The sequence below is a fragment of the Coturnix japonica genome, chromosome 21, assembly GCF_054131305.1.
Source record: "Coturnix japonica strain WE chromosome 21, WE-NBRP24, whole genome shotgun sequence".
Lineage (NCBI taxonomy): Eukaryota > Metazoa > Chordata > Aves > Galliformes > Phasianidae > Coturnix > Coturnix japonica.
The window spans coordinates 6,466,675-6,493,695 of NC_140683.1; the positions used below are offsets into that span (position 1 = coordinate 6,466,675).

At 42.8% G+C, this 27,021-nt stretch overlaps 1 protein-coding gene across 6 annotated transcripts in view; it reads left to right on the forward strand.

Annotated features, from left to right (window-relative positions):
- MED27 (mediator complex subunit 27) overlaps positions 1–27,021 on the forward strand; it is an 84,087-nt gene extending 57,066 nt beyond the window's left edge. For 2 of the 6 annotated variants that reach the window (XM_015879299.3, XM_085521345.1), the window contains 5 exons: positions 104–197; positions 9,284–9,391; positions 15,508–15,549; positions 23,927–24,004; positions 26,502–27,021. In XM_015879299.3, the coding sequence (XP_015734785.1) occupies positions 104–197; positions 9,284–9,391; positions 15,508–15,549; positions 23,927–24,004; positions 26,502–26,636 (457 nt within the window). In that variant the 3' untranslated portion in view covers positions 26,637–27,021. Of the gene's footprint in view, positions 1–103; positions 198–9,283; positions 9,392–15,507; positions 15,550–18,057; positions 18,174–23,926; positions 24,005–26,501 lie in introns of all 6 variants that reach the window. The other 4 variants (XR_014936282.1, XR_014936283.1, XM_015879300.3 and 1 more) reach the window with 4 other exon arrangements.

Consider the following 27,021-nt stretch of genomic DNA (forward strand, 5'->3'; position numbering starts at 1 on the left):
ATCCTCTGGACATTATAATAAGTAATAATCTGTAATAAATAATAAGTAATAATCTCCAAGTCTGTGATGAGGTGGTGTGTGTAACTGCTGTGTTATTTGGCAGATACGTTGATGATGTGATCAGTCGCATCGATAGGATGTTCCCTGAGATGTCTATCCAACTCTCCCGGCCCAATGGGACCTCTGCAATGCTGCTGGTGAGTTGGGTCATTTTGTCCTTTCTGGTAGATTTCTTAAGGGATTGAATTACTATTTCTAAAAGGCAGGATATTAAAGATGATTTTTTTTCCCCAGAAACATTCTGCTCTTTGTTTGACCCAGCGGTGTAAGATCTCTTTTTGCTTTTAGGCAAATAGATGATAAAAAGAATTTCACCTTTAAATGCTTTTTGTTGTTAAATAAGATTGTTGAAATATAAGCGTGAGGTCAGATGCTGTGGTTTTCAGCAGTCTTGGCAGTGAGTGTATCTCAGTCATGATAATTAAGAAGAAAAAGAAGTAGGGGTAAGAAGAGAGAAACTGTATTGGTTTCCTTTGTCTAAATTTGTTCAAATTGCTCGTGGTCCAATGTATTTCTGTTTTATGATGAAGTCAAGAATTTGCCTTTGAAGTAAATGAGCAGTAAAGGCTGGATTATAGATAAACAAGTCCAATACATTCAACTTATTTCTGCCTGACCAAGCAAGATTTCATTCCAGAAGAGCCTATTGTTCACATCAATTTTCACAGGCAGCTGTTGTGCTTAGAGAGGAGCCTGTGAAGTTTTTACTCTAGGACAGCAACACAGGAATAGGGTCTGCTGAATCTTCAAGTCAGTCTTCTGCTGAAGCTGATTCTCCTGCAGCTGAGTAAAAGACTGAAGTCACATCTTTTGACAGTATTTAAACAAAAGTGGAAAATTCTGTATCCAAGTGAGAATTTGGGACCAAATCAGTGTTTTCCATCACAGATCATTCATGGCACATCCTCACATAGGCTGCTATGAAAGGCTTGGGTATGGAGTATGTGTGAGTACAGTTGTTGCTTCCAAGCAAATGGTGAAAGGAATGTAGAAATCAGATATTTTGTCAAAACAGCTTTCTTGAATCTAGAATTAATGGTTTTTTAGTGTTTGTTAAATTGAATACTCTGCTATTTTTACATTTTGCCTGTATTTTTCAAAACTACTGTTAACGGCTCAGTGATAAGTGTAGCTGTGAATACATTCCATTTCAATTAATCAGTTCTTTAGTGTCTTGCTATTAACTTTCTTTGAGTGGCCCAAAATTTGCCAGAGATTAACTGAGTCAGAGGTTATAATATACAGCTGGCTTCCACTGGCATTAAATCATTTAATCTGCAATTGTTGGATTCACCAAGTGGAACAACATATTCCATAAAAGAATTGAATTCATCAGCGTAGTCTTAAGAAGCTCTAAGTCGTGGAAGCTTTTGCATTTGCTGTTAAGCTGACTTTATATTTAACTGTTTCACTGTGGAAAAGAGAAAGTCTCATATTACTTCCTTGCTTGGAAACCATTTCCATTCTCTTAGAGTCCCTCTCTGCACCCAGTAATTACCTTCTGATTCTGGTGACTTTTTGAGGTCAGAAAACATGTGATGCTTGTCAAGAATTGGGCACAAGTGGGAAATTTTCTTGGATAAAACTGATTGGGAGCAAGGTGTGTAGGAAAAATGGTAAGTGTAAAAGGAGCCTCGTTTGCTATTAGTAATAACTTACCAAATAGTGTTGGTCTCTAAATCAAGGGCATTATTGTTGCTACAAGACAACAGCACTCTACTGAACCAATGGATTGGATATTTTGCTTGGATCAGAGATCAAAACCACAGTTTTTAAAGTATTTTTGCATGTGATTTTTGGGTTTATCGTTTTTTCTTTTAGGCAGGTTTTCCCTCTTTCCCATCTGTCTCAGTTGATGTTGCCAATATGGCACTTTCCATCTGGCCCCGACTGCTGCAAAAGCTTTTGCTGTTTTCAGCCACAAATCATTCAGCGAAAGGTGCTGCAGGATGGGCAGTGTGAAGAGATCCTCCCCCAGAAGAAGGGAGCTTTCTGCAGAACTTGTCATTTCTCACTCTGAACTCATCCCAAGTTAGATGTGGAGTTGTTCTTCCGCAGCAGTGATTTACCATCATGCCAAGGGATTCTGATAATGCTTGTTTTGTTTGAATATATCTCATGACCACACAGTGTGTCCAGAGATAATTAACCAACCATAATCTGAACCATTCTCATTTGTGCAGTGTTTGTGTCATACCTGCCATTGCTTATGAAGATCTTTACCATAGAGGTATTGTTATATTAAGGTTTCTTTAAATCCAATCCTTTGGTTTGCCAGAAACACACGTTCGTCATCAAAGGCACTGATAAGCAGGGTGTGTATTTTAAGAATGTGCAAACCATTGGAAGGAGGTGGGGAAGAAGGAGCAGGGTGTGCCTGTGAGATTCTTTGAAGCTCCAGAATTACTGGAAATGGCCTCAAAATCATCTTCAGGAGAAAAAAAAAAGAAAAGATGTAATTCAGAAAATTTCAGCCACGGACTGATTGGTTGTCCACCTTCATGTGCATATGGGAATCAACTTATGTCCTTAGCTGTGATGGTTCTAGAGAGGTAATTACAGCTGTGGAAGCTGCCCGTCTGAGTCCCAGTGTTTGGTAACCTCTGCATGATGCTGGGCTCTCCCTCAGCTCTGCAATGAGCTGAGAACATTAAGGGAAGGGGAAGAAAGTATCCCTGTGAACACAGATGCTGTGCCTTGAAAGGTTTGTGCCTCCTGCTCCTTCGAGGCGACTGCTTCCTCCAGATAATAAGGAGATTTTTGTGTTGTAGATTTATACACAGCAATTGTACCTCATTAGTCTGGATTTATGCTGCACAGACCAAACACATAAATAATTGAAGCCTTTCAGAGCTGTGTGAAATCCTCAACCGACTTTAAAAGCAGTTTACCATTTCAAGGTGCTGTTTAATCCCAATCTTCACTAGTGATTTTTCTATTAATCTTTTAATCGCGCTATGCATAAAAAAGGGCTAAACATAGAATTATATCAGCTTTAATAACAGTGTTATGCAAAATTAATTTGCAGCAGCAGCAGAGGGAGCTGAGACCTTCTTAAGATTTTTGTGAGATTTTGTTGGTCAACTGCCAGGAACTGTAAAGAGAGAAACCTCATCTCGTGTTAAGAAAACACTAATTGATTTTTAATTAATGAAGAATACGTACGGTTTTGATGGTATTCAATAGTTAGTTGTATTCCTAGATAGATTTTATTTATTTCTAATGAAGGGCAGGACAACCTTTGTTTGGCTGTTCACAATTCATTCCTTTGATACCAAAAGTATTTTACAGCACAGTAAGTTTTAGTCCCATATGGAGTTCTTTAGGGCCATGCACCTACCTGACCAGCCCTATGCAAACATGGCAATTTCTGCTCATCTTGATCCAGAAGCCACTTGGTGTTCAAGCATCTTTGTCTCCCCGGTGTTTGTAAAGCTGTGTAAGGTGCTCTCCAAGTTGGGGACTGTATATTTTTTACCAGTAATGAATGGCTTTCTGTATTTTGAGCTGTTTCTGAAGCAGAACACTCTATGTAACAACCTCTCCATTGGAAAAGTTGTTTCTACCAAAGCAAAGCTCTGTTCAGAAATTGCCATGTCTTATATTCATCTTATCTTAGAGACTTTCTGATGTTGAAGACATTTTATGCGTTTATACAGATGCCTTGAATTTTAGTGGAGCTCTCCTATAGAAACATGAAGCATTTTTACACAGTTTCTGTTCATTCTCAGTAAAATCAGTCACATTTTGCTTTTCGACTTTCAAATCTTGTTCCAAGCATTTTAAACAGTCTGATTGTATGGAAGTGGGCTGTATTAATTGCAAATAGGGTAGACATCTGTTTGCTGAATCTGAATAACTTATGTCTGAATATTGTTTAGTGGTGTTCTACATGGAATCGTGATGATTTTCTAGGGGGAATATGGATTATTTGCCCATTAAAGTGAGCCCCAACTGGTTCTGGTTCAAGGCTCCTTACTCTTGCGAGAAGTTGAATAACTGGGGGAGGGAAACTGTGACCTGAAGTTAGAAGTATTATTATTATTTTTTTTTTTTACCACTAATAATAAGTTTCATTTTCCACAAGGTTCAGGTCTATTTTCATCCCAGCGAAGTTCCTGCTGTGCTGTAATTCAGAACAGAAAGAGACAAAATCCATTTTGCCATCCATAGCAGTGCAGATCCAGCATCACCAATCTATATGTGCGGCTGGCCGCTGGCACAGCACCACTGTGTGGCAACTTTGTTTGCTTAATTAGCAGGATGTGCCATGGTGCTCCAGGAGAGCATCACCGGCTTATCCTTAATATGGCAAAATCATTTAAATCCTGTATCTGTGTTAACTTTTTATTGTGCACTATTGCAGTTAGGTTCGATTAATGAAAGGCAAATTGCAGCTCTTACATTAAAAGAAGGAGGGAGGAAAAAAAAAAAAGGAAAAAATTCCTTGTAAAGAACTAATTAGTATGTTTGTTTATTTAGACTCTAATAGCTTAATTGCATCCTATCTTGCTATTTACAAATAGGCATCATTAAAGAATAATGAGCATGTGAGGAAAAGTGCAGCGCTGATACAGCAGCAGATGAGACAGGGAAAAGAAACCGAGCTGAAGGTTCTGGGGGGGGAGTCTGAGTTATGTAGTGAATACAAAACCTTCTTTTTCAGTATATATAAATAGGATTTCCAGCCATTCTAGTGATTAGTAAGATAGATGTAGGAGTGGGAGGAAAGGCTTCTGGTTGGCAGCTCCAGGAGAAGCAGGTGCCTGGCCTTTAGCTGGAAATGTGTACGGCTTGGTTGCATCTCTGCTTTGATGTTGCATTGTTCTTTTGAAAGGTGACTAAAAACCTCGTATAAACTCCTGGTCCTTTTTATACTAGCAGGGAGGTACCCTGTTAACTGAAAGTAATGTTGACTTTCTTTTAGCTCTGCAATGCAGAGCATCTGCAGTTCAGATCAGCAGCAAATTCCCTGGGATGCTGAGGGGGAATCTGGAGCTTTGGGATCGTTCTGTGAAGTGTTGGCTCTCGGTGCTGTCAGCACACTTTCTCCTAATATTAAACTTTCGGATAAATCTGAGGAAAGGATGTTTGTTAATGCATTTTTTATATGATTTATAAAAGGCCCTTTCGTTTGCTATCCATCCCAATGAAAAGGCAAAATTAAGGGGTGTGTTTCAAGCTGTTTGTTCCAGGCACAACTCTGGCTTGGCAAATGGGTTTTGATCTTTTTCATTTTGTGGATTAATTTTGGCCCCGATACCGACTCATTTGGAAAGGTATTTCTTCCTTCTCCAGTCGGTGAGCTGTGCTAACTGGGAACGTCTTTAGCAGCCTTACAAGAAATTATCTGAAGGCATTTTTCACTGATTATTCTGTTTCCCCTCCCCCAGTCTTGGCATACAGCATCTGTCATCTGCTCTTTGAGAGTTCTCTTAGCGATAGACAAAATATTTTTAAAACTGGGATATTTCAAGATTTTTATTTTCTCTATATTTTTGTCAGAAAAGCTGCATAATATTGCAGATTTCAATCAGCTGCCTGTCCTACCTTCGTCTGGTGCCTGCTGATGTAGGAAGCAGGGGCATTACGAAGAACTTTGCTGCCTGAATTCAGTGCACTTGGGTGAAAGGCAAGTGAGAAGCACATTGTTTTTACACAGACCAAAACAGAGGCTGCAGATGTATTTAACTCGCAGCCGTCCCATTTTCAGCTCGTAGAACTGTGGGGCATATTTTTTCATTCATATTAATTGAATTTTAAAGTGACCTTGTACACGTATTGATTTGAATTAAAATCTTCCACATCAAGGACAAGTTGGCATATATCCTACAGGCAAAATATTAAAAAGCCAAGTGCTGTCTTAACAGGGTATCGACAGAAGAGGTTGCAGTTTAATGGGAGAAGGTGGCTTAGAAAGGAAATGGTTGCAATGGGAAGGTATCCTTTTGGTGTAATAGGGAAGCTTCATGCAGCTGCTATCTGTGGCAATGCAGAGGTGTGTAATGCCCAGTAGAGCAGGGAGAGCCTTGGCCTCCAGCACAGCACCCACTGCTCCCAGAGTTCAGAGCAGAACTCTCTGATTGTTGTTTTCTTTTATATCAGAGCCATTGGGTTTTTGTTCCCTTCCTTCAGGTGATCTGTGGGGATGCAGCTCTGTGACCAAAGGTTTAAGTTGGACTCCATACACATGGGCTTCAGTTACCTGCATTCAGCAGGCATCAAAGGAAAACTGTTGGCTGGAAAACATGATCTGTAAAACGTGGTCGGTGTGAACCAAAGCACTGCGTTCTGAACATGGTTATGAGTCGTGATTGTTAGAGGGAAAAATAAAAGGTCCCTCATTTCTTGTGTACGGCAGAGGATGTGCTCCATCCTTTAAAGAGCTGTGGGGCATCCTTTTGGCTCCCACATGTACCTGCATCCTCCAGCCTGGTGATGGCTCATTCTTTTAAGTGCTTGCCTCAGTGTTTCAGCGCTGTTACAAATGATGAACTGCAAGTTCTCAGAGCTGTGATTCTTCTACATTTCTTGAGACTTAATTCATGTGTTGTTCCTGTTATTCCTTTTGATACGACCCTGCGACAATTGTCTTGAAGGTCCTGATTTCTCTTCTAACCTCTCTAAAACCAATAGGAATTCCATGCCAACACAACAGCAGCATGGAATAGGGGAGTGTTCTGTTTCAATGCCAGACTGCTAATTCACTAATATTGCCATGTGAGTAGAGATTCCGACACAGCACCTCACCCAGGGAGCTCACTCTGAAGCATGTGTTAGGGGTGGCTGTACACAGCTCTCTGAGATAAGGGGGATAAGGGAAGGCAGCGACCCTGCTTGTTTGGCATTCATCAAGCAGGTGATGTGAGCTGCTGTCCTGTTCCAGCCTGTAAAATTTGGCCTTTCAGTTTTGCATGATGGATAATAGCTGCAATCTGGGTAACAGCGACAGCTTCTGAAAGTGAAAAGTGAATCGCTGGAAGGCTGTGAAAACGGATGACCTGTAAAAGGGCAGTGAGCTGATGCAGGAGCATTTCGAGGGGGTTTGTGCAGGTCAGCCTGGCGGGGAGGTTTGGGAGAAGCGGGATGTGTATGTGAGGAAGCTGGAGTGCCAAACATGGGACTTTTCAGTTTGTTACATGTGACGACTAACTCTGAGAATTTTCAGGAACATCCCACACAGGCTTCAGAGCAACTTCATCCAAGTATTTTTTTTTTCCCCTTGCCTGGCAGCAGTGTGAGATACAAACGCAGGGGAAAGAAGTGAGCATCCACTGAAGTGTGTGAAGGGAATGAAAATAGAAAATATTACAGATAGAGCCGTGTCTGGGAGTTTGTAGGGCTGCCTTTTTGCTCTTCATTAAGAAGATCTCTGTTCTGTGTAAGATTTCTTCTTTTTCTCCCCTGAATTTTGCTGTGTGTAATTGCGCAGTGTGAGGTGGAGGCAGTTCTCTCAGCAGGGATGTATCCTAGAAAACCGCCGCGTTACTGAGGTAGAAAAGAGTAAATAAAAAAGCCCATTAACTCTAAATGTGCCAACAATGTTTTTCAGGGTGTCTGCAGTTTTTCATCTTGTTTCTAATTAGTTATGACAAAGTAGATCTTCTGATTCCAGCAGATGATCAGCATCGTAGAGAAGCCACATCTGGGACGGTATTGGGTTGTCTGAGAACGCTGAGTAGTTCCATACATGTTCATGAAGTCCCAGTGTGATGATGGAAGATGGTGGGAATCACAAAGAGCTAATTGTGCTGTGGGCGTAGCTCAGCCCTTCTTGCAGGTTACCCCACGTCTGCAGCATATTTTATTCTTCAGTAGTTTCTCATGGCTTGCTTTTTCCCTTTATGTTTTTGCAAAATCATGCCTAGCAGCCTGTCATCCTGAAGGCTGTCATGGACTTCTTTTTCCCTTCTCTTTCTCTTATCTGTCTGTTGCTGTCAACTCGTTCTTCTCTCTTGCTCTAACTCTTTTGGCCCAGAGCTGCTTTCTCCACATCCCACACCAAAGAGTTGTCGTCAGTTCCTTTTAGGATCTGTAACTGTCCTGCTGTATAGTTCTCGAAAATGGAAAAGTGGTATTTACAGCAGTTTGGGTGACTGTTCTAAAAAGCTCTGTGCTGTCACTCCGTTCCTACCCCCGTTTCCCATCCCGGCTCTCTGTCCTCCAGCACAGTCCGTCAGCATTGACGTCGCCTGTTTTCTGCTGTCTGTGTTCCAGCACTTCATCCAGTTTAGATGAACACATGCAAGAACCATCATCATCTTCCTGCTAACATCAGCAGATAAATCCGCTCCCAAAGAAATCAGTCTTTATTGATTTGTTGTATATTTTTCCTTTTTAATTTCTGCTAACGACTCCTGCCTCCCACCTTGTTTCAACATGAGTAACTGGTGCTGACTAAGAGAATAAGGAGCAATTTTGTGCTTTTGTGGATGAGGGAAAACTCCGCAGTATTTGTACAACAGAACAGAAGGACAACATTACATTCCTATCAGATGTTTTAACAGGATTGAAGTATGAGTTCATCATTGAATGCTGAATTGATTTTTAGATTAAAACACCTTCATTACTGTTGTGGGTTTTTTGGTCAATACTGTAATTTAGGTGTATTTCTGCTGTTACGCTGTGACAGACCAAGATGCTACTTTTATTCCTTGCCCTTTGCTATTACTACAAAAAGAAAATGAAACCTTTCAAAGCGTACGACTTTTACTGTTGCAATTGCTGTTCTCCTGCTTTGTTTTCTTGGAAACACTTCAGGTCCAATAAGAATGTTAAAATGTTTTACATTGAACCCATGGCATGCTTTTAAAAGCCGGCATCAGAAGAGTCTGATTCTTCTTTCCAATTATTTTTCCCTACGTGAACTCACATTGGAGGCTGTAGAATGCGTGGAAACTAATCACATCTGCTCATTGTTTTTGACAAGTTATTGAGTTGTGTTGTTTATAAAACGGAGAGAGTTGCTTGGCTGTGTTGTGTCTGCACAGGGGAGTTCTGTGAATTCATACATTTTCGGTTGCAAATGAATGTTTGCTCTGCACTTTATGGTCTGTTTCTTCCTCATAATGTGCACAGTGCTTTTAGATCTTTTGTTTTGTTCTGCCTGTAAAATATTGAAAACTGAGATTGCATCAACTTAAGCTGTTAACACCACGGTCTTGTGAATTCAGACACCCTTAGCTCTCCTTCACCTTGTTTGTCCTTCTCTTGTTCTTGTTAGGTTACCTTAGGAAAAGTGTTAAAAGTGATCGTGGTGATGCGGAGCCTCTTCATTGACCGGACAATAGTAAAAGGATACAATGAAAACGTCTATACAGACGATGGCAAGGTAGGTACCTGTGTATCCAGCAACCATCAGTTTTGTTTTTAGCTGATATGTAAATGTCAGAGAAAAGGAATCCCATGGCAAGTATATGCTGGAATCACAGAACTGTCAGAAGGGTTTGTGGATGTTTTGCAGGGTTTAAATTTATCATGCTTTCCTTGGATTTTTCATACCTGAATGTCTGACTTTTTTCTAAGCTCTGATGCTCTTGCTTGAATTTCTAATTTATCACCTTAGACCCCCAGTTGCCTCATTAACGGCGTCTACTGAGAAAACATTTTTTCCGTGTACCAGCACATCAATAGCCCAAGGTTCATCTTTCTCTTTTCCAAGAGCTTTTGGGAAATCTTAGGCTAGCTTTGTGTTCAACTTGATACGCTCAGTCATGAGAATCACTGTGAGGTAGTCCTCAGTAATTTCCTTGTCAGTATCAGCTTGTCTTGAACAGCAGCCACTAAAGGCGAGTGTTCCCCATTTCCACGAGGGTTTCGTTTCATCAGCCATTCACCCTGTTTGAACCCTTGCATTTCTCCTGACTGCATGCATTCCAGATGGCCGCCTGCAGCCTTAGATGGGGACAGGAGCTGATGCCCTTGGCTCAGGTTGTTCCTCCTTTCAGGGTGGAGTGGTCTCTGTTACTGAGATAGCAGGACACTCCTGTGCTAGAAATGGTACTAAATGCCTCCATGTTGCACATTTTCTCTCTGGAGCTTTCTCTGCTGATTATGAAGCCTATTAAAATACAAAGTTCATTATATCAAGATGAGTACTTGGCACCCATAGGCCATGTTATAATGAGGTGAGACTTTTTTCCTTTCAGAAGTGATAACTGTGTTTTAGCACATGGCAGCACGCTGTGTACTGACCCAGGGTTCAGCAGCTCCAGTCTGAACCTCTGTTCCCCCGAAAAGGCCAGGAGCAGATCTGCCAAAGAGCGTAACAGAGTTATATTTCCCAGATGAGAGATTCTCACATGAAGGGTGGGGGATTGGCCTAGGGAAGAGTAAAATAAAAACTGACCGATTTTTGATTTGCATTGCTCAGATCTCAGGTTTCAACACTGCTTTGCAGAAGAAGCGGTTGCACCCCACTCCCACTATATCAGCATATAAATGCAGACTAAAGCATCAGCCCCTCTTCACCTTGAGTTCTGCTGGGAAGTGAAAGAATAACCTAAAAAGCACTGACACCACTTGATGGTTTCCCATGCCACATTTCATGTGGGTGTGCTCATTTTCTCCAATGAATCCGGTTTCCTTCGAAGCTCCCTTGAAATATAATTATGCTGTATTTGCTGAAAAGATGAGTTAAAGTTCCTTTGCAAAACTCAGCATCTGGCGTAGAGCTTCTGTCTCGCTCCAGGTTAGATCTCAGGGGAGCTGTGTTTCTCCACTGTTGTCATCTGAGAGCGGTTCTTACCACAGCTGGCTCTGGGCACGGGGCACTAACCTGCACTAACCTTTGTCTGTGTCCATGGGGAGCAGTTAGCTCCTCCTAAGCAGCACTGCTAACACCTGCTTTGCCTTCTCGCTTCAAGCGGTCTGCAGGGGAGGCTGTTCTCTACCAACTTAATTTCAGCATCCTAAGCAGGGCAGCGTGACTGCTGAATGACCCCATGTCTGTACCGTGGCAGCTGCTATTCCATTGGGCCATCTCAAGGCTGGAGCAAAGCTGAAGGTCTGCGTTTTAGGTATAAATAGGAACATTTCGTCTGACTTTGGTAGAACTGGAGTTGCAGCCACTTAAATCATGAGTAAATTTGGCTTGGAAGATTGAATAAATGCGTAGCTTGCTAGTTTTGCCAACTGGAGCACATATTGACAAACAGTGGGCTCCCTTTTTTTTCCACTAATTAACTACACTGGTAATTGGAGTATAAGAATAAGATAGTGCTCTTGCAATGATTCGCTTTACTTTATTGTGCCTGCTGGGAATGAGCGATTACAGTCAATTGCAAACATAGTCCATTCCAATTCCTTCTCTGTCACAACAGCTGCTGTAGGGGAAGTGCTCTGTTCTAGCTTCTCAGCTTCCAACCTGGTGCTGGGAGGGAAGCAGTAGCACTCAGAGACTCAGAAAGGTAAGAAGATCAGTGAATATCCTCTGTTAGATAATAGAAGTACAGAGAAGCTTTGGGGTTGTTGCAGGGGGGTGATTGTTTTTCCCACAAGCTGTTTGAACAGTAAGTGTTGATCTGGGGGGTTTGCTTAAGTATTTGTAGGGATGCCTAAAAAGGCATCATACACTGTGGCAATTCTGAAGCTCCTAAGTAATGCTGATGAAGGGATGCTGGAATAAGTCATAGCATCCTTGCACTTCTCTACGTGTAAGTAGCTGGATGGTGGTCTTCTGAGTAAGCCTTCAAAGCCCTATGTATCAAATGGTCCTTTAAGTAATGAGATTCTCTGTGGGGATTTCTCAAGAGGGTGAGGTGTGGGGCAATGCAACGTATTCAGCACTGTCCAACAAAAGGAGAAATGGCCATCGTTGGGAAACCAAATGATGGCACAGGCAGTAAGTGGAATGTGCCTTGTGAGGCACAGAAGAGGGAAGAACAACTGGTTTAGCAAATTTTGCTTTTCTGGGAAGAGAAGGGAGAGAGCAAACAGGAGAGGCATCGATGTCCTCTGCTGCATTAGGCAGGCAGATCTAGAAATAAAACAAACACGGGTGTCTCAGAGCTGTGGAGCTGTGCATGGCAGCGTGCTGAGGCACAGCTAGCAGGTACACAGGAGAGCTGACGTTGCATTATGCAGGTTGCTGTGGGTTGCTGTGCACTTAGACGTCGCACTGTCTGCGTTGACAGGAGCTTATGCGAAAGCTTCCCGTGGTTTCAGCCGTACTGAAGTCTAGTTAAATTGGTTGCTCTCTCTTACAGACTTAAATACTTTCAAAATGAAGGTGAAGAAATGAAAAGTAGTGTTAAGCTTTCCATGAGTAAAATAGGTGACTGCACTTCGGCGTTTTATTTTCAAGCTTTGCTTATATTGACAAAGCATCAGCGTGTTTCTTAAGTGCTTCATGTACTTCTCTCATGAATTATTCACAAAGCCTGCAGAATGTGTCTTTGCCAGGTTGCCAGCTGCATAACTCAGACATTTTTGGTGACACTTTGCAAAAACAATAGGTGAGATCTGGCAGCACTGTCATGCAGCCGGCTCTGTGTGCTGACTGCTCTGCTGCTCTCCTGCTTTACTGTACCAGCCCATCACATCCACCCCATACTGATGTGTTTTAATTAGCCCTGTAGCTTCAGTGATGGCATCGTGCCACCTTCGATTTCAAACTTTGACATACTCATTGTGCACTGGAATTTAACCATGGATAGTAATTAATTACTAATGTTGTCCTGATTCCTGAGTAAATGAAGCTGTGCAGCTTGCTCTTGCAGGGCAGGCTGATCGTCAGCTGAACCATTAGTTAGCCTGGTCTGCCAATGAAAATAGAGAAGCACTGGAATTCTTCTGGCATGTTTAGGTAACACCCTGCTTGTCTTTGGGTTCGGATACCACGAAGCACCATGGCAGGGTGTATTTGGAGTGGGTACTTAACATCCCTGCCTAGCCAAACTGATTTCTGCATCCGTTCAACTTAACTAAAGAAACATAAGTGTCTCTGTTGAATTATCATGTTAAGGAACTGGGGTTATGTTAATGCTGTGGCTTCATTAATTACCCCATATCAATAAGAAAAGGCAGCTTTTAGCCTCCTAGCGTAAGAGAGGAAAAGAAATAGTAGTATCAAAGGAAAGCTTCAAAGACAGCCAGAGCTGTCTCTCGGGTAATTTCTGATCCCCGTATTCTTTCCACTTCAAAGCTGGATGTGTGTGTGTTTGGGCAAAGGGGGGGTTGAATCCGATTCCTCTAATAAGTGTTGGCACCGGACCTGTTTGATATTAGATGCAGGGAACATTCTGATTTGTTATCGCCTTTGAAATCGTTCAGATGACCTTCAGAAAATGGCCTCTCGTTACTTATGCTGGGGATGGGTGGGGAGAACGGGGTGCTGGGGAAAAAAAAAAGCCTCAGTTTAATTCACATGCAGAGGATGCCCTGGAATTGTGCTTTCAGCAGTTTTTTAGTTACAAATGTGTGTCTTGATTGAAAGTGAAAAGTTGAAGAATAATAGACCTGTAACGATGCATTCTTTAATCCGCTTCTGCCTTCATCCTCTGGCTGGGGGGGAAAGGTGGTCAGTCATGTAGGATTTCTGCATGTGCTTTGGGGAGGGGCTGGGAGCTCATGTTTTTTTCTTTCCTTTTTATTTTCCCCTTTTTCTACTTGGCTAACGTCGTACCTAAGAGACCTTCATTGCTTTTTCAGCTCTCCAATCTCCTTGTCAACTAATGAACGTTTCAGAACCTGTTGGACTCATCTTAATGCCTAATGCACCATCTGAAGTGGATTTTTCCCCCTACCTAGGGAGGATCACGCACTTGGTGTGATCACTGGAGATTAGCAAAGCCATCTATATATTCCAATTATAGCAACTCTGGCTGCTTTTGAAGCAAGCCCGAACTTACACAAAAGCAGCTTAAAAAATCCGTATTAATATTTTAAGTGTAGACTTTTCTAATATGGAAATGCGATGCTTCCTTCCCTGCAGGCACAGGTACACTGTGCTGAGAGTCATGTGTGGCTCCAAGTCCCAGCTGGGCTGCTGCTTTTCAGTCGGTGTTTAGGATCTGGAACCTGTCTTAAGAGCCATAAGTGTAGAGTTTTAAAGGTAACGTGCCTTAGGGTACTTCTACCTTCAGCTGACCTGGAAAAGGCATCGAGGCATCAGCTGCCTTCTGTCTCATGGCAAGGTCAGCACTACTAAGCCATGGTACATCCATCCAGAAGTGATGTTCAAATCTTTCACAACATCACCCGTCCAGGCTGAGGTTTGAAGACTCAGGAGTCTCCTCTGTGCCTCTATTATGAAGACAGAACAGCTCCAGTCGTAGAGGGATGGGGACTATGTGCTTTAATTACTGGTGCTGAGCGGCCTTCCCTATCCTGTGTGTTTTACATACACGCTGAGACTTCTCCCATTTCAGGCTCTGTGTGCCTTTCAGAAGGCTAGTCATTCCAGCTGCAAGTCAGGTTAAGATACGATTAATGGAACGGCTAAGTGATGTAATGCAGGTTTTGTGTGTGTATTTAAACACATTCCTCCAAGAAAGCCAGAGCCGCTGTATGTGTTTATTTCTCCAGGCTTAAAGGTGAATTTGCAAGTGAGGCCATGCCGTGTGATCCAGGGGATTTAGTGCACTTCAGACAAAAACCTGGCATCGATGAGTGAAGCTGATGGCTTTTCTTATCCCCGTGGTTGAGTATAGTGGGATCTATAAGACAAACGTGATTTGCAAGTCAGGGGTTGAAGGAAATTCTCCTTTTCCTTTTTTTATGTCTTCCCTGCTGCTTTTCTGTGACAGAGTACAAGCTATTCCACGGGGCTGGGCTAAAGAGCACTGGCACATCACTTAGAACTGTCCGACGTGCGAGCCATGTGGTTGTTTAACAAGGGCAGCATTACCTTCTGCTTTCTGGGGTTACTAACATTTATTTCCTATCTGGCTGAGCACACACTTGTGTCATGGGTGTGTGCATTTATCTACAGCCAGTGTGATTTTTGTCTGCGTATATAAATGCGGTTTCCTAAGGGATGCTTTATTTAGCCCCAGAAGAGCAGTGCTTTGGCTTAATTCAGCTAAACGTTCTTTGTGTCATTTGTAACTGAATCACTTATTCAGACACAAGACGAGCATCAACCTAGTAAGAATGCCCTCATTTTAGAAACAGACCCAAGCTGATGAATATTTGTGCATATCAGCCACAGCCTCAGACAGACGAGCACTTTTTAAAGGGAGCACATTAATTCAGCATTATGTATATATATGTATTTAATTGAAACTGTAATTAACTGTGTTCCTTTTTCACTGCAAAACAAATTAACTCTGATGTCATTATTTCCCTTTCCTAAACTGCAGCAGATACAGTTAATGGGTCAAAGTAGTGAACTGGGAAGTACGGCTCCACTGTTCACTTTGCCTGTGCTTTGAGTTCACAGCTGCTTCCATTCTTCTACACAGTAATCACATGTAGTAATCTATAACTTTGTTTTTCCTATTGCAGCTTGATATATGGTCCAAATCCAACTACCAGGTGTTTCAGAAGGTAAGTCCCACATCGTTTCTCTCTATGGAACACACTTGAAATACAGGTAGGGTTGGTTTGAAATAATTTATTCATAATTTATTCCTTGGTCATGTCTTATAAACACCTTTCCATTTATTTCCCATCACAGTTTCAGTTGGTGGTTTAAAATGAGAAGTTGGAGCTTTTATTGCCACAGACTTGAAATTTCATGAGGAATTTATAAATACTCTCCTTTTTGGTTTAAGTTTTTGGAGGAAAGATGGGAAGTTATTTGGGATTTTATTGTGTTGGATTCGTTGTTTTTTGTTGCCTCCATCTTCTGGAAACTTGGTATCTTGCTTTTCTGCTGTCTTCCAGGCAAGGAGGAGGGCATTCATCTTTGAAGGCCTCTTGTAAAAATGCTGCAAGTTCAGATTGATCTGGGGTTAAATTCTTCTTCCTTATCTTCAAGCCTCAGTTCAAGGAGCCCAAGTCTGCAGCTGCACACTCACTGCCTTTCATCTGTTTCTGTAGTTTCTGTAACAAATACAGGGCAGGGACTCTAAAGGGCATAAAAGTAGAGGTCAGAGCATGGCATATTGACTCTATTTGTGCATCTTTCTTCCCAGACTTCAGATGCAGTCAGAAGCAAAGATGTTTGACCTGTGGTATTAGCCTGCTGGAGATCAAAGGACAGCTTTTGGGGAGGCTCTTCCTCCTTTGGTTGCTCTCCCTCTCTGCCCAGCATTAAAGCAAAATGTTGCTGTAGTCAGCTCTTTACACCAGAGATTGGTGGATTAAATATTCTTTCTTTATTTTTTTTTTCTTACTTCTCCAAAATATTTTATGTCAAGTAGGATAATCCAATGGGAAGTAAAACAGCGTAAATCTTAGTAAATAGTTTATCAGTATACTTTTAAGTATTTTTTGCAGTGGAATAAATTGAAGATTCTGTAATTAATGTTTCCCCATGTGTGTTTTAGATTGTAGCCTCATTTGGGCATAAGGTTGTCTTCCTGGCTTTCTTTCTTTAGAATAACTTGGAAGAGTTAAGTTATATTGCAAACATTTGTGATAAATGATGCTGAAACTTGAGGTTTTGGTTATATAACTTTTTCAACATGAAAGATAAATGTACAGTAAGTTGACAGTTTGCTTAGGATCCCAAGTTAAGGAGTTGGGGCATAAGTCCATAAAGCCAATTTCAGGTCCAGGTGAGAGCCTTCAGTTAGAAGGGAGGGAGCTCAGTGAGAAGCTGTGAAATACCTTTCTGACAGCTGCCTCTGTGACAGCATTTTGGATACATAAGAGTCTTTATTTTTTAGTTCTATTTAATAATGATTCCACTAAAATACCTTGGAAAATGTATGGAGAGAGAAGATGCATTTGTGGTGTTGTCTGTCTGTTGGCATATTTGTGTGTACGTGAAATAAGTGGCTGATCTCTTCCCAATCCTCTAAAGTAACATGATGTGACCTGACTACGAAGTTCCTGTTCTCCAGTTCTCTCTAAATAACACCAAATGCAAAAATATGTACCAAAAAAAGGAAAGTCTTACAGGAGTAAGAGTTGCCTTGAAGCGGTGGAACAGCTCTGACCTTGCATAGATCATTCCCAGCTCTGTCATTGCCTTACCTTGAGCAACCTCCTTTTGGATCAGTTCTCAACGTCCCTTCAGTGGGGGGCAAGAGTTGCTGACTTCACAGGAGCTATTGCTGGGTTGGTCGTAGAGAACTCTGAGATTCCTGCATGAAAAGTCTGTCACAATGCAAGGTGATGTGCTTTCTAATCAATAGATTCTGCACAACTGAGCCGGTAGTTAAATAAACTAAAGCTGAGGCTGAAGTCAGGTTTTCAAACAGATGTCAGAAAATGCTGTAGTTCAGCATAGTAAGTTTTCTCTCACTGGTGCCTTGTTTGGTTTTCTCTTTATTCTCTGAAACTACGTTTGTATGCATTTAGACATCCTGGAAGAGCTGCTCAGCAGCAGCAAAACAGAGGAAGCAGTTAAAATAGTTGGAGGGAAACTATTCCATTCTGTTAGCACTGCAGTACTGCAAGGTCTTCACAACAAATGTTTTAATGTGACTAAAGAATCATCGGTAAATAAGTCAGAGAGTATTTCTGGATCTTCCTGAAATGTTTTCCTCATGGCAATCAGCAGTACCACGGCATGGGAGTGCTGTGCAAGAAGGAAAAGTATGGACGAGTAACTGAGAAGCCGAGGCACCCCTCCAGCCCTGCTGCCTTGAATGCTCTGAAGTCACCCATCACTGAAGGGCAGGGATGTTTCTCTTTCAAAGCCACACCGAGTACTCAAACTTTGCTTTCAGAGATAATACAGCAGCATCTGGAGCTCACAGGATACCTGTCTGTGGGAGCTGCAAGCCTGTCAAAATCTCACAGGGCTGCGGGATGACTTTCCAGGTTAAGGACCGGAGACCTCTGATCTTCAATCCAACCCTGTCAAGTGATGCTAAATTTGTCCTGACTTTTGTTTGCAAGCGCCGGCTGTGTCAGCATGCCTTTTCTCTCTCTCCTTAATAGGCAGGATACCTGGGTGTGTATAATTTGATGGGGGACAGCTCCCAGACGGCCCATTACTGTTAAAGCATCCAGTCATTTTGTGAGTTCCCCAGAGCCTTCTGCAGTCTGGTCCTGGGGTGAGTAAGTTTCTCAGCTATTGAATTCACCAGCAGGGTTAGATTCAGAGAATGGAGCTGGGAAACAGGAGGATGAAAGGGCAGAAGCTCAAGGAGAACTGAAAAGGTTTTCAGCCTCCTGTATTAGTCTGACATTTAAACTCGTCAGGTGTGGCAACTGATCTCAGACCTCCTTATTTTAACACCTCGTGTGTCTTTGTCTGCCAGCAAAAGAGGAGGAACAAAGCAGGAAATCAGAAACTATTTTGGTGCTTAAATCTTAGGAAAAAAAATGTACAATTCCAGATCATCGTGCAGAGAATTAAATATATATATATTGACTGTAGAGAATAGTGTAATGTTTGTAACTTTGCATTCAGGAAAGGAGACACATAGTGCAGCAGAACTGCTCTGAATGGATCAGAACTGTGCTACGGGGGAGACAGTGTCAGATGTTAACTGTTTCCTTTGCCAGCTGCTCAGTGAGCTGCTCTGTAATGTGCTGGTCTGGACTGGTTGAGTCACATGTAGGCTGTAAGCTCGTTTATTTCTGTCTGATCCCAATCTCTTCTTTACACCTACGTGGTCTCCATTTCAGCATGCCATGAACTGCTTTCCTTTTTGGTTTGATCACTTCTCCCAAGTCACATTTTAATCTAGACTTTGAGAAGCTATCGGTGCCTATCCAGCTGCTGCAAGGTGTGTGATCTCCAGGTGGAACTCAAAGCACAATCTTCTCCACTCCAAGGGCATATAAGTATTGTAATGTATGAAGATGTATTCTTGTCAATAATCTAGGAATAAAATCACGTGTAAAATGAATGCATGCATGAGACAGCTATCGGGCTATTGATGCTGTCTGCTCAAGGAGAGGGGATGGACTTTTCCAGGTCACCCACATCATTGCTTCCCTGCACGATCAGCACGTGGCTGTCTTTGGGGACCTGCTTAAGTGGAATAAAACCTGTGACCCGGTCTGAATGAGCAGAACAAGCAAAGCGATGAAGAAATCCTGTGCTCCACAAAAGTATGGCAGCGTTTTACTGAGCGGGGTGTGGGGAAAGGTGTGTGAAGGATTTCTGTGGCATTATCAGCGCTTGTTTGCCAAGGTGCCATCTATCATCCTCCCCGAGCAACCCGCTGATTCCCTCCAGGGAGACTCCAGTGCTTACCTGCAGTGCAGATTGACTGATGGGAATCCTTGGAAATGAACAGAGGCACTTGTGCGGTTTTCCATGGTAGAAGAGGTCTGAACACTAATAACACGTAACTTTTTCTTCCTTTCCATGCTCTGATTATCCTCTAGAACTCGTTGCCTTAGGCTGCTGTTAAGGCCGTGAACTTAGTAGGGTTTACAGAAAAAAAAATGAAAAACTTCCTGGGGATTTGAAAGAATCCCGTTATATTAGATTGAGTTCTCAGTGCTGCACTCGGGGGAATAAACCAATAAGTAAGTCGCAAGAAAAGTTATGACTCTTAAGGGAAGTTTTTTACCTACTCTTGAAGAGCGCGTCCAATAGCAGTGAGAAAATATTAGAGTAGAGAGACAGCTTCTATGATTCAGTCAAGTGAAATGTTCTTACTTTTCTGTTTTGTGTTTGTGCCAGATATAGCTTTGTACCTCTATGGAACCTCATCTGTGGTGGAGAGCTGTGCCGCAGGTCCCTGATTGTGCACTTCATACGGCCATTAGAGGAAGCACTTGTTCAGAATGCCCAGCCTTGGAGCTGTGGGATTCTTTTCTGAATGAATTTTCAGCATTGCAAATGTATGACTAATGGTTTTAGCAGGGCCCAGCAGTGCCATTTTGCAGAATCTCAGCGAAGCAGTGCTATCAGGTGGCTGGAGTAATGCTGTAGCAGTGCCTGGTGTTGGCTCAGCAGAGACAAATCCCAGGGGTTGTGCTTGCTGCTCGCAGCTGAGCACTGCTCTCAGGACCTTTTATCTGTGTGAGGAGCCAGCACACAGTGACTGGGGGCACCTGGCATCACTGCCTCCCTAAACACAGCTGGGAGCAGCAGGGATGCATTGCCCTGCTGCCCTGCTGGGGCTGGGCTGCTCTGTGGGAGGGCTGGGGGTGCAAGGTTTAATTTGCACAGCAATGCAGTGAATATTAGACCTGACCCAGGCTCGGTCTGTTTCATACTCCCCGTGCATGTGGGGCTCGAGGCCAGGGAGTGGGGATGAGTTTCAGGAGTACACATTTCTAATCAGCTTGGAAACAGAGAATGAGAGAAAAAAATATCTCAGGCAATACAATTAACTGTTAAGAAGGGAATTTCTCTTGTTCACGCTGGAAACAAGACTGGACTTCAGCAAGGCAGAATTCCACACAGCCCAGGACAGCTTCAGGTTGTTTCAAAGGAGAAGCCTGAGGCCATCATTTCTTTGCCAGATTTTTTTCTCTTGTCCCTGAAGTGTTTTTTTCCTCTGTCTCACGGTTGGAACATGCTTAGTTAAACAATAGCTGGTCTATTTAGCAAAATTGTGGCTTCAGGAGATTGCTTTTTCTTTCCCTCCCCCCTCCCCTTTGGCAAAGACGCCAGATGCTTTTCAATGTATGAATTGTGAGATATTGAGCTCTTCTCCGAGATCACTTGAAAATCTATTTCAAGGTTCAGAGCAACAGCTATCCTAATCAATGCCTGCTGTCCTGAGCGCGTTCCTGTATAAAAAGAGGCAGAGAAATTAGAAAGTGACAGATAACTGAGATAGTGGGGAAGATATAGCAATGAAAGTGAAGTTAATAAAAGAAAAGTCCTGAAATGCACAAAATGTCATCCTGCACCTGGAATAAATTCGTTTGTGATTCCAGCTTGGCTGGAACAAGAAGCAGCGCTTCCCTTGGGTGCTCTGGCACCTATTCAGTTTGTTTTGCTTTGCTTTGCTGCGGCGTGAAATCACATTGCAATTAGTAAAAGCCCAGCATTGATTTTTGATTTATTTTTATTATTAAATACAGAAATCTGGGGCGATTTATGCTTTCTGTAATCATCTCTCTTATCTCGGCAGCATTGAGTGTCCCTGCTGCCCTACGCACTGCCCAGCGTGTCCTTCTCCCCCTCCTTTTTTGTTTGCCATCATGTTTGTTGGTTTGATTTGGGGGGGCTCATTCCCGTGTCCTCTCCCTCAGACTTGACACCCACTTTGATCCAGTGCAGAAGCACTGTACAAGCACTTGCTTGTGGTAGGAATCTCCTCCATTTTGTTCGGAAGATGTGATTAGTGTTCTAGCAATGCTGGGGTGGCTTTCATCTCCCTGCGGAATCTCATTAGCTTTACATTACAATGGGAACAGCATATGTGCAACTTTGCCAAAGTGGCCAGACAATTTAAATTTGTTCATAAGAGTGTTTTTAAGCAACTTTCTATATCTTCAATGCCAGGAGAAAACAACTTTGTTGTTCAGGGAAAGAAATGCTGTTTGTTAGAAGTAGCAACACAGCAGAAGGAGAGCGGCTGCTCATAAATATCTTCAGAACTTTCTATTCTTTGACATGTCTGGTGCTATCCTATAAAAGCACCATCTTAAAAGGAGAAGCTCGCGTAGCTGCCGGGACTTGGGTCGCAGTTGTTTCCAAACGCCTCATGAGTTGCTTGAGTGACGTGACTGACTTGAGTTACGCCGTGCTGCTAATGCATAGTTAATCCTGTTGGTTTTATAATGCATTGGATTGAAGTGTGTAAATAGCTTACGTGGGTCAGGGTCGTAGAATCATATCATAGAATCACAGAATGTCCTGGGTTGCAAAGGCCCACAGTGCTCATCCAGTTCCAACCCCCTGCTGTGTGCAGGGTCACCAACCAGCAGCCCAGGCTGCCCAGAGCCACATCCAGCCTGGCCTTGAATGCCTGCAGGGATGGGGCATCCACAGCCTCTTTGGGCAGCCTGTTCCAGTGCGTCACCACCCTCTGGGTGAAAAACTTCCTTTTTAGATCCAACCTGAACCTCCCCTGTCTCGGTTTAAAATCATTCCCCCTTGTTCTATCACTACCCACCCTCACAGACAGCCGTTCCCCTCCTGTTTAAATGCTTCCTTCAAGTACTGGAAGGCCAACCTTTCCTCATAGGAGAGCTGCTCCAGCCCTCTGACCATCTCAGTGGTCCTTTTCTGGACCCGTTCTAAGAGCTCCATATTCTTCCTTTATGGGTGGCCCCAGGCTGGGCACAGTACTGCAGATGCAGCCTGGGGAGCGTTTTTGTGAGTGCATCTTTTGCAGATTCACAGCCCTGAGCTGCCCCTCTGCCCACAGTGAGATTCAGAGCACTTCATTGCCATTCGCTTTGCTGGATTAGACTAAATGCCAATTAGGAACAAATGGAGTTAGTTGGGAATAGCACTTGTAATGTCGATTCACGCTTCCTTACTCATAATTTATCGTACTTTCGAGCCAGGCCCTGGGAAATATATAGGCAGCACCTGAGAAGAACGCTTCATCTTCTTGATAATTACTGATGAGGCCCATAAATAGAACTGCAAGCAATAGGATGCAGGAGTGCTGCTGGCTTTGTTATCTGAGGCCTTTAATAGCACAGCCCAGAGATTTGGACTGATAAGTTCTGCCCAAAGGCTGTAACAGAGCTGTTGAGGACTACAAACCTATTGAACCATCACTTCGTTCCCCTGTTATTTGAAATTATTCTTGCTATTATGGGTTTGTGTGTCCTTTGTATTCTATCTCGCTCTAATTCCCAGATGGAGGATCCTGTTTTGGCTCTGTCTGGTAGATTAAAAAGCTTTCTATCAAGCTTTCTATCAGGAACCTTTTACTAATGCAAGTAGTTATAAACCATAATCGTATTAATTGATTCCTGTTTTCCGAGGAAATGAGAGCTCGATTCCTATTTGTTCAACGTAAGCAACCTGAAATAAATCTATACAATTTAAATGTTCAAAGTATTCACATCAGAAATAACTGGAGACAAATATCCTCATCTTCCATTAAAAGGCAGTTTCAGCTCAGGGTATGTTTTTTCCTCTCTTTCTCCCCAATAAAGCAGACCACAATCAAAGCTTTGGGGGGGGGGGGAGTTAATTTTTTCTTCTTTCTTTCTTTTTTCTGTTTTTACACTCTTGACCTCTGCCAGGAATCTCTAATTTAGCTCCATTATAGCTTTTTCTTGAAGGGATTAATGCACGTTAAGGGAATACATTCTCTATTTAAAAACAGCCAGAGTGAAAAATGGGAGCATCTAAAGAGAAAATCCAAGTGTTTTCCTCTGACACAGTTTGTTCAGTAACTTTGCTTGTTTATGATTTCACAGAGTGTGTGGGATTTCAATCAGGGAGGCAGAGGTTCTGCTCTTCTGCTGCAGGCATTGGAAATCAGATGAATTACTACAGTGATACAGACAGCCTCTTTGGTCCCTTCTGTCCTTCAGATAGGCTGGGTCCTGCTTTTGGTGCTGTTCCATGTAGCATAGATCTGGCCACCTTCCTGCATCACTTTACTCACATTGGCCACCAGTCTGTGTTATTTTACATTATTAGCTTCTGCCACATGTTTGAATTTCCAAAGCTGTGTTGATCTCACTGTGTGCATAGCAAGTTAGTCTTCGTGACTGCTTTAGCTGATTGTTGTATGAAGGCTGACAGCGGGAATGGAAGGCAGCTGGGAAAAGCTGCCCAAAACTTCTTTGACAGTATCTTTGCAGTAATGCAGCCCTTGGTTTGCCACTTCCCTGTGGAGTTTATTTTCTTTTTCTTCAAAGTAGCATCACTTTGTCTGAGATGGGAGTGAATGAGGGGATGTTCTCCTTCTGTCTGGTACAGGTGACGGATCACGCGACCACTGCCCTGCTGCACTACCAGCTGCCTCAGATGCCCGACGTGGTAGTCAGATCTTTCATGGTAAGTGGATTTAAAGATAACTAACTACCTGCAGACAGATCTCAGCCTGCTGACAGCAAATGGCACGAGGCAGTTCTGATGCAGTTGTAATTTCACCTGTTTAGCCAAGCTAGATAGCAGGGATCAACTGTAATCCTTTGTGTCTCGTACCTGGGTAAGGATGAAAAGTCTTTCTCACTACTATGGGATAGCTGATGTTTGAAGGCTGTGCTGTACACAGGTGCTCTATCAGAAGCCACAATATTTGCTTGGTGATTCCAGTTGGCAAAGCTAAACTGGGTCGTCTCTAAAGACAGCAGGAAAAACTGCCCCACACTCCAGCCCGGTCACACTGTGCTCAGTGTGCAAGGAGTTGGTTTCTGGATGTAAAGTCAGCTCCAATGAAACTTGAAGTGAGTGTATTCCAGCTTGCTGATCAGTGTGGCCAGCACAGCAGGGATTGAGGGTTACTGATGTGACTGGAGAGCTTTGGGGGCAGGAATGTCATCAGGAAGAATCCATGGTCCTTTTGGCCCAAACCTGGATCCTGATGTGGGTACGTGCTCAGTGCAGCAGCAGGTGGCTTTTAAGGCAGAGGAAATGCTTGCTGGGGTATGCCACTGTTATTGAATACAATTGATAAAATACTGCTCTCACTTCATGTGTAGATTGAAGTTTATCACCTTAAATTCTGCTTGTATTTAGAGTTTTCTTTGTGAAATACACTTGGATTTAAGCAGTCCTGCTAGTCACAAGGGTTTATGATTCAGAACACCTTCCACGAAGATGAGTTTTGGCAGGGAACGTGGCTGCTCTTCTCCTCACTGCAGTCTCCCAAAGGAGATTCTGGGGAGGGATTTTCTCTGCTCTTCAGACTTTATAGTTCATCTATTACATTACCCCTTCACTTGGAGCAATATAATTGAGACTTTGTAGAATCCACCATCTAATTTTGCCACTGGCAATCTGTGGGTGTGTAAGATAGCATTGGTTCTTTTATGTCTTTCTTTTCCAATATGTAATTTCAGGTCAGACTCGCTTACCTGCTGTGCTTGTTTCTTTGTTTATTCAATAAAAAGGCTTCTAAGATGAGAGCTGTGCAGAAGATGTTTCTCTTAGGGTGCACGTGAACATGGCTTTCAAAAGGTGAAAGCAGCTCTTCCCATTCCAATCCATGTCTCAACACATGTCTGAAAATGAATGTTTAATAGAAATGAATAGCGTGTGTGTATGAACCGTGGGCCTGTCGTATCGATTCGACCAAAGGCTGCTAAAAATGTTAACGAAGCAAAAACAGATGTACAACAGAAGTGTCAATACGTTCATCCTTTCACATGTCAGTTGTGCAATCCACATGACAGGCTGTACCAGATCCTCAGCGTTCTGATGGCTGCAAAGAACTTGTTCTTTTCCCTTTGCACAGATGTCTCAAGTGCCCAATTTAACTTATTTACTGTTTTTATGTTATGGTTCAGAAAAATTCGATTTCTCTGTTGTGCAAGCAGGGTCCATCCGAGCTGAAGTAAATAACAGCAATTTACTTGTAGTGTTGTGCTGCCCTTGTCCCTGTGCTTAGTGCTAAACCCATGGCGGAGTTCTTTGGAGGAGAGCTATTGATGGCCAAAGGTTTGGTTGCTGTAGAGAAAGCTCTGATGAAGATGGAAGGATTTGTTTCAATAAACTCCTCTGACCTCTTCCACTGAGAACAATTTTCTCTTATTGATGTAATTCAATAGGACTTTAAATGACAAGATTCGGGCGCGTCCCTCACAGCATAAATCTGCTGCTCTGGGGATTTTCAGCTGTGTATCTCCTTGAGTCTGGAATTGAGTTATGCAATGCTCATCGCTGTGTATGATGATGGGAAGAAGCGCTTGTGAGGCAAGAACTGCACCTAGAACACCTGTTCTTGCTGCTTGTAGTTCAGCACTCGCCTTTGTATTTATAAATATATCCCTGATTATAGATATATATCACTGTAATCAGATTTAAAATCTTACAGTATTTTTATGACCAATGAGTATTGATCTTAAAATCACATTAGGGAGGAAGTCATTTTGCTGTGAAAGTGCTTATATCTCCAGATATAAGCAGAGCGTTGCAGTGTGTTTGCAGTGGGGCTGAGATGGATGGCCATAGGAAGAGATGAACCGATATTCAGCTGAAGGAGGTTCCCATCAGGAACAATTAAATGCCAGGAAAAATATGAGGAGCATTGGAACATTTGCCTTCTGCAGAGATTCTCCTGCTACAAAAACCTCCAGCTCAGAGTGCGTGAATTGCCATTAACAAATATGCTTAAGTGACTAAAAAAGCAGAATACTCTTAATAAAGTGGGAATTCAGCTACGTACGACCTTGTAATCTGCTGTACATTCTGTTTATAAAGTCACTGTGTAGCTCATTGGGGCCTCGCCAAACTACATTCCCCGTCCTTGGAATCACTGCTTGACAAGAATGATGACATAAGAGAATGTCCAGATCCACATTTCTTAACGTCTCTCCCTTTTTTCTCTTAGACCTGGTTAAGAAGTTACATAAAGCTGTTCCAGGCTCCATGCCAACGCTGCGGAAAGTTTCTGCAGGATGGCCTGCCGCCCACCTGGAGGGATTTCCGGACACTTGAAGCTTTCCATGACACTTGCAGGCAGTAGCAGCACAGCTCAGCAGGTGATGTGTGTGGGGTGAGCAGTGCTGGGCTGGGAGGAGAGCTGCTGGCTTCACTGCTGGCTCCGCTGCTGGTTCCTCTGCTGTCTCTGCTTTTGCCCCATCCGTTCTGCACTAAGCAGTGAGGTTGCACTAATGCAGTTTGCTATTTCAAAGTCCTCACTCTGCAAGGTACGTGTGAGACCGATGGGTTTTGGAGGCTGGATGGGTTTGGAGAAGCATTCCTTGATGCATCTCAGCTGGAATGATCCATCTGAGGAGGTCTGATGGTAATGAACTTCATCCTAAATGTTAATGAAAGAGCCCCTGTACAGAGTTTGCTATGTTAAAGGCTTTTTTTATAAGCTCAGAATAAAATTTTGTATTTCAGAA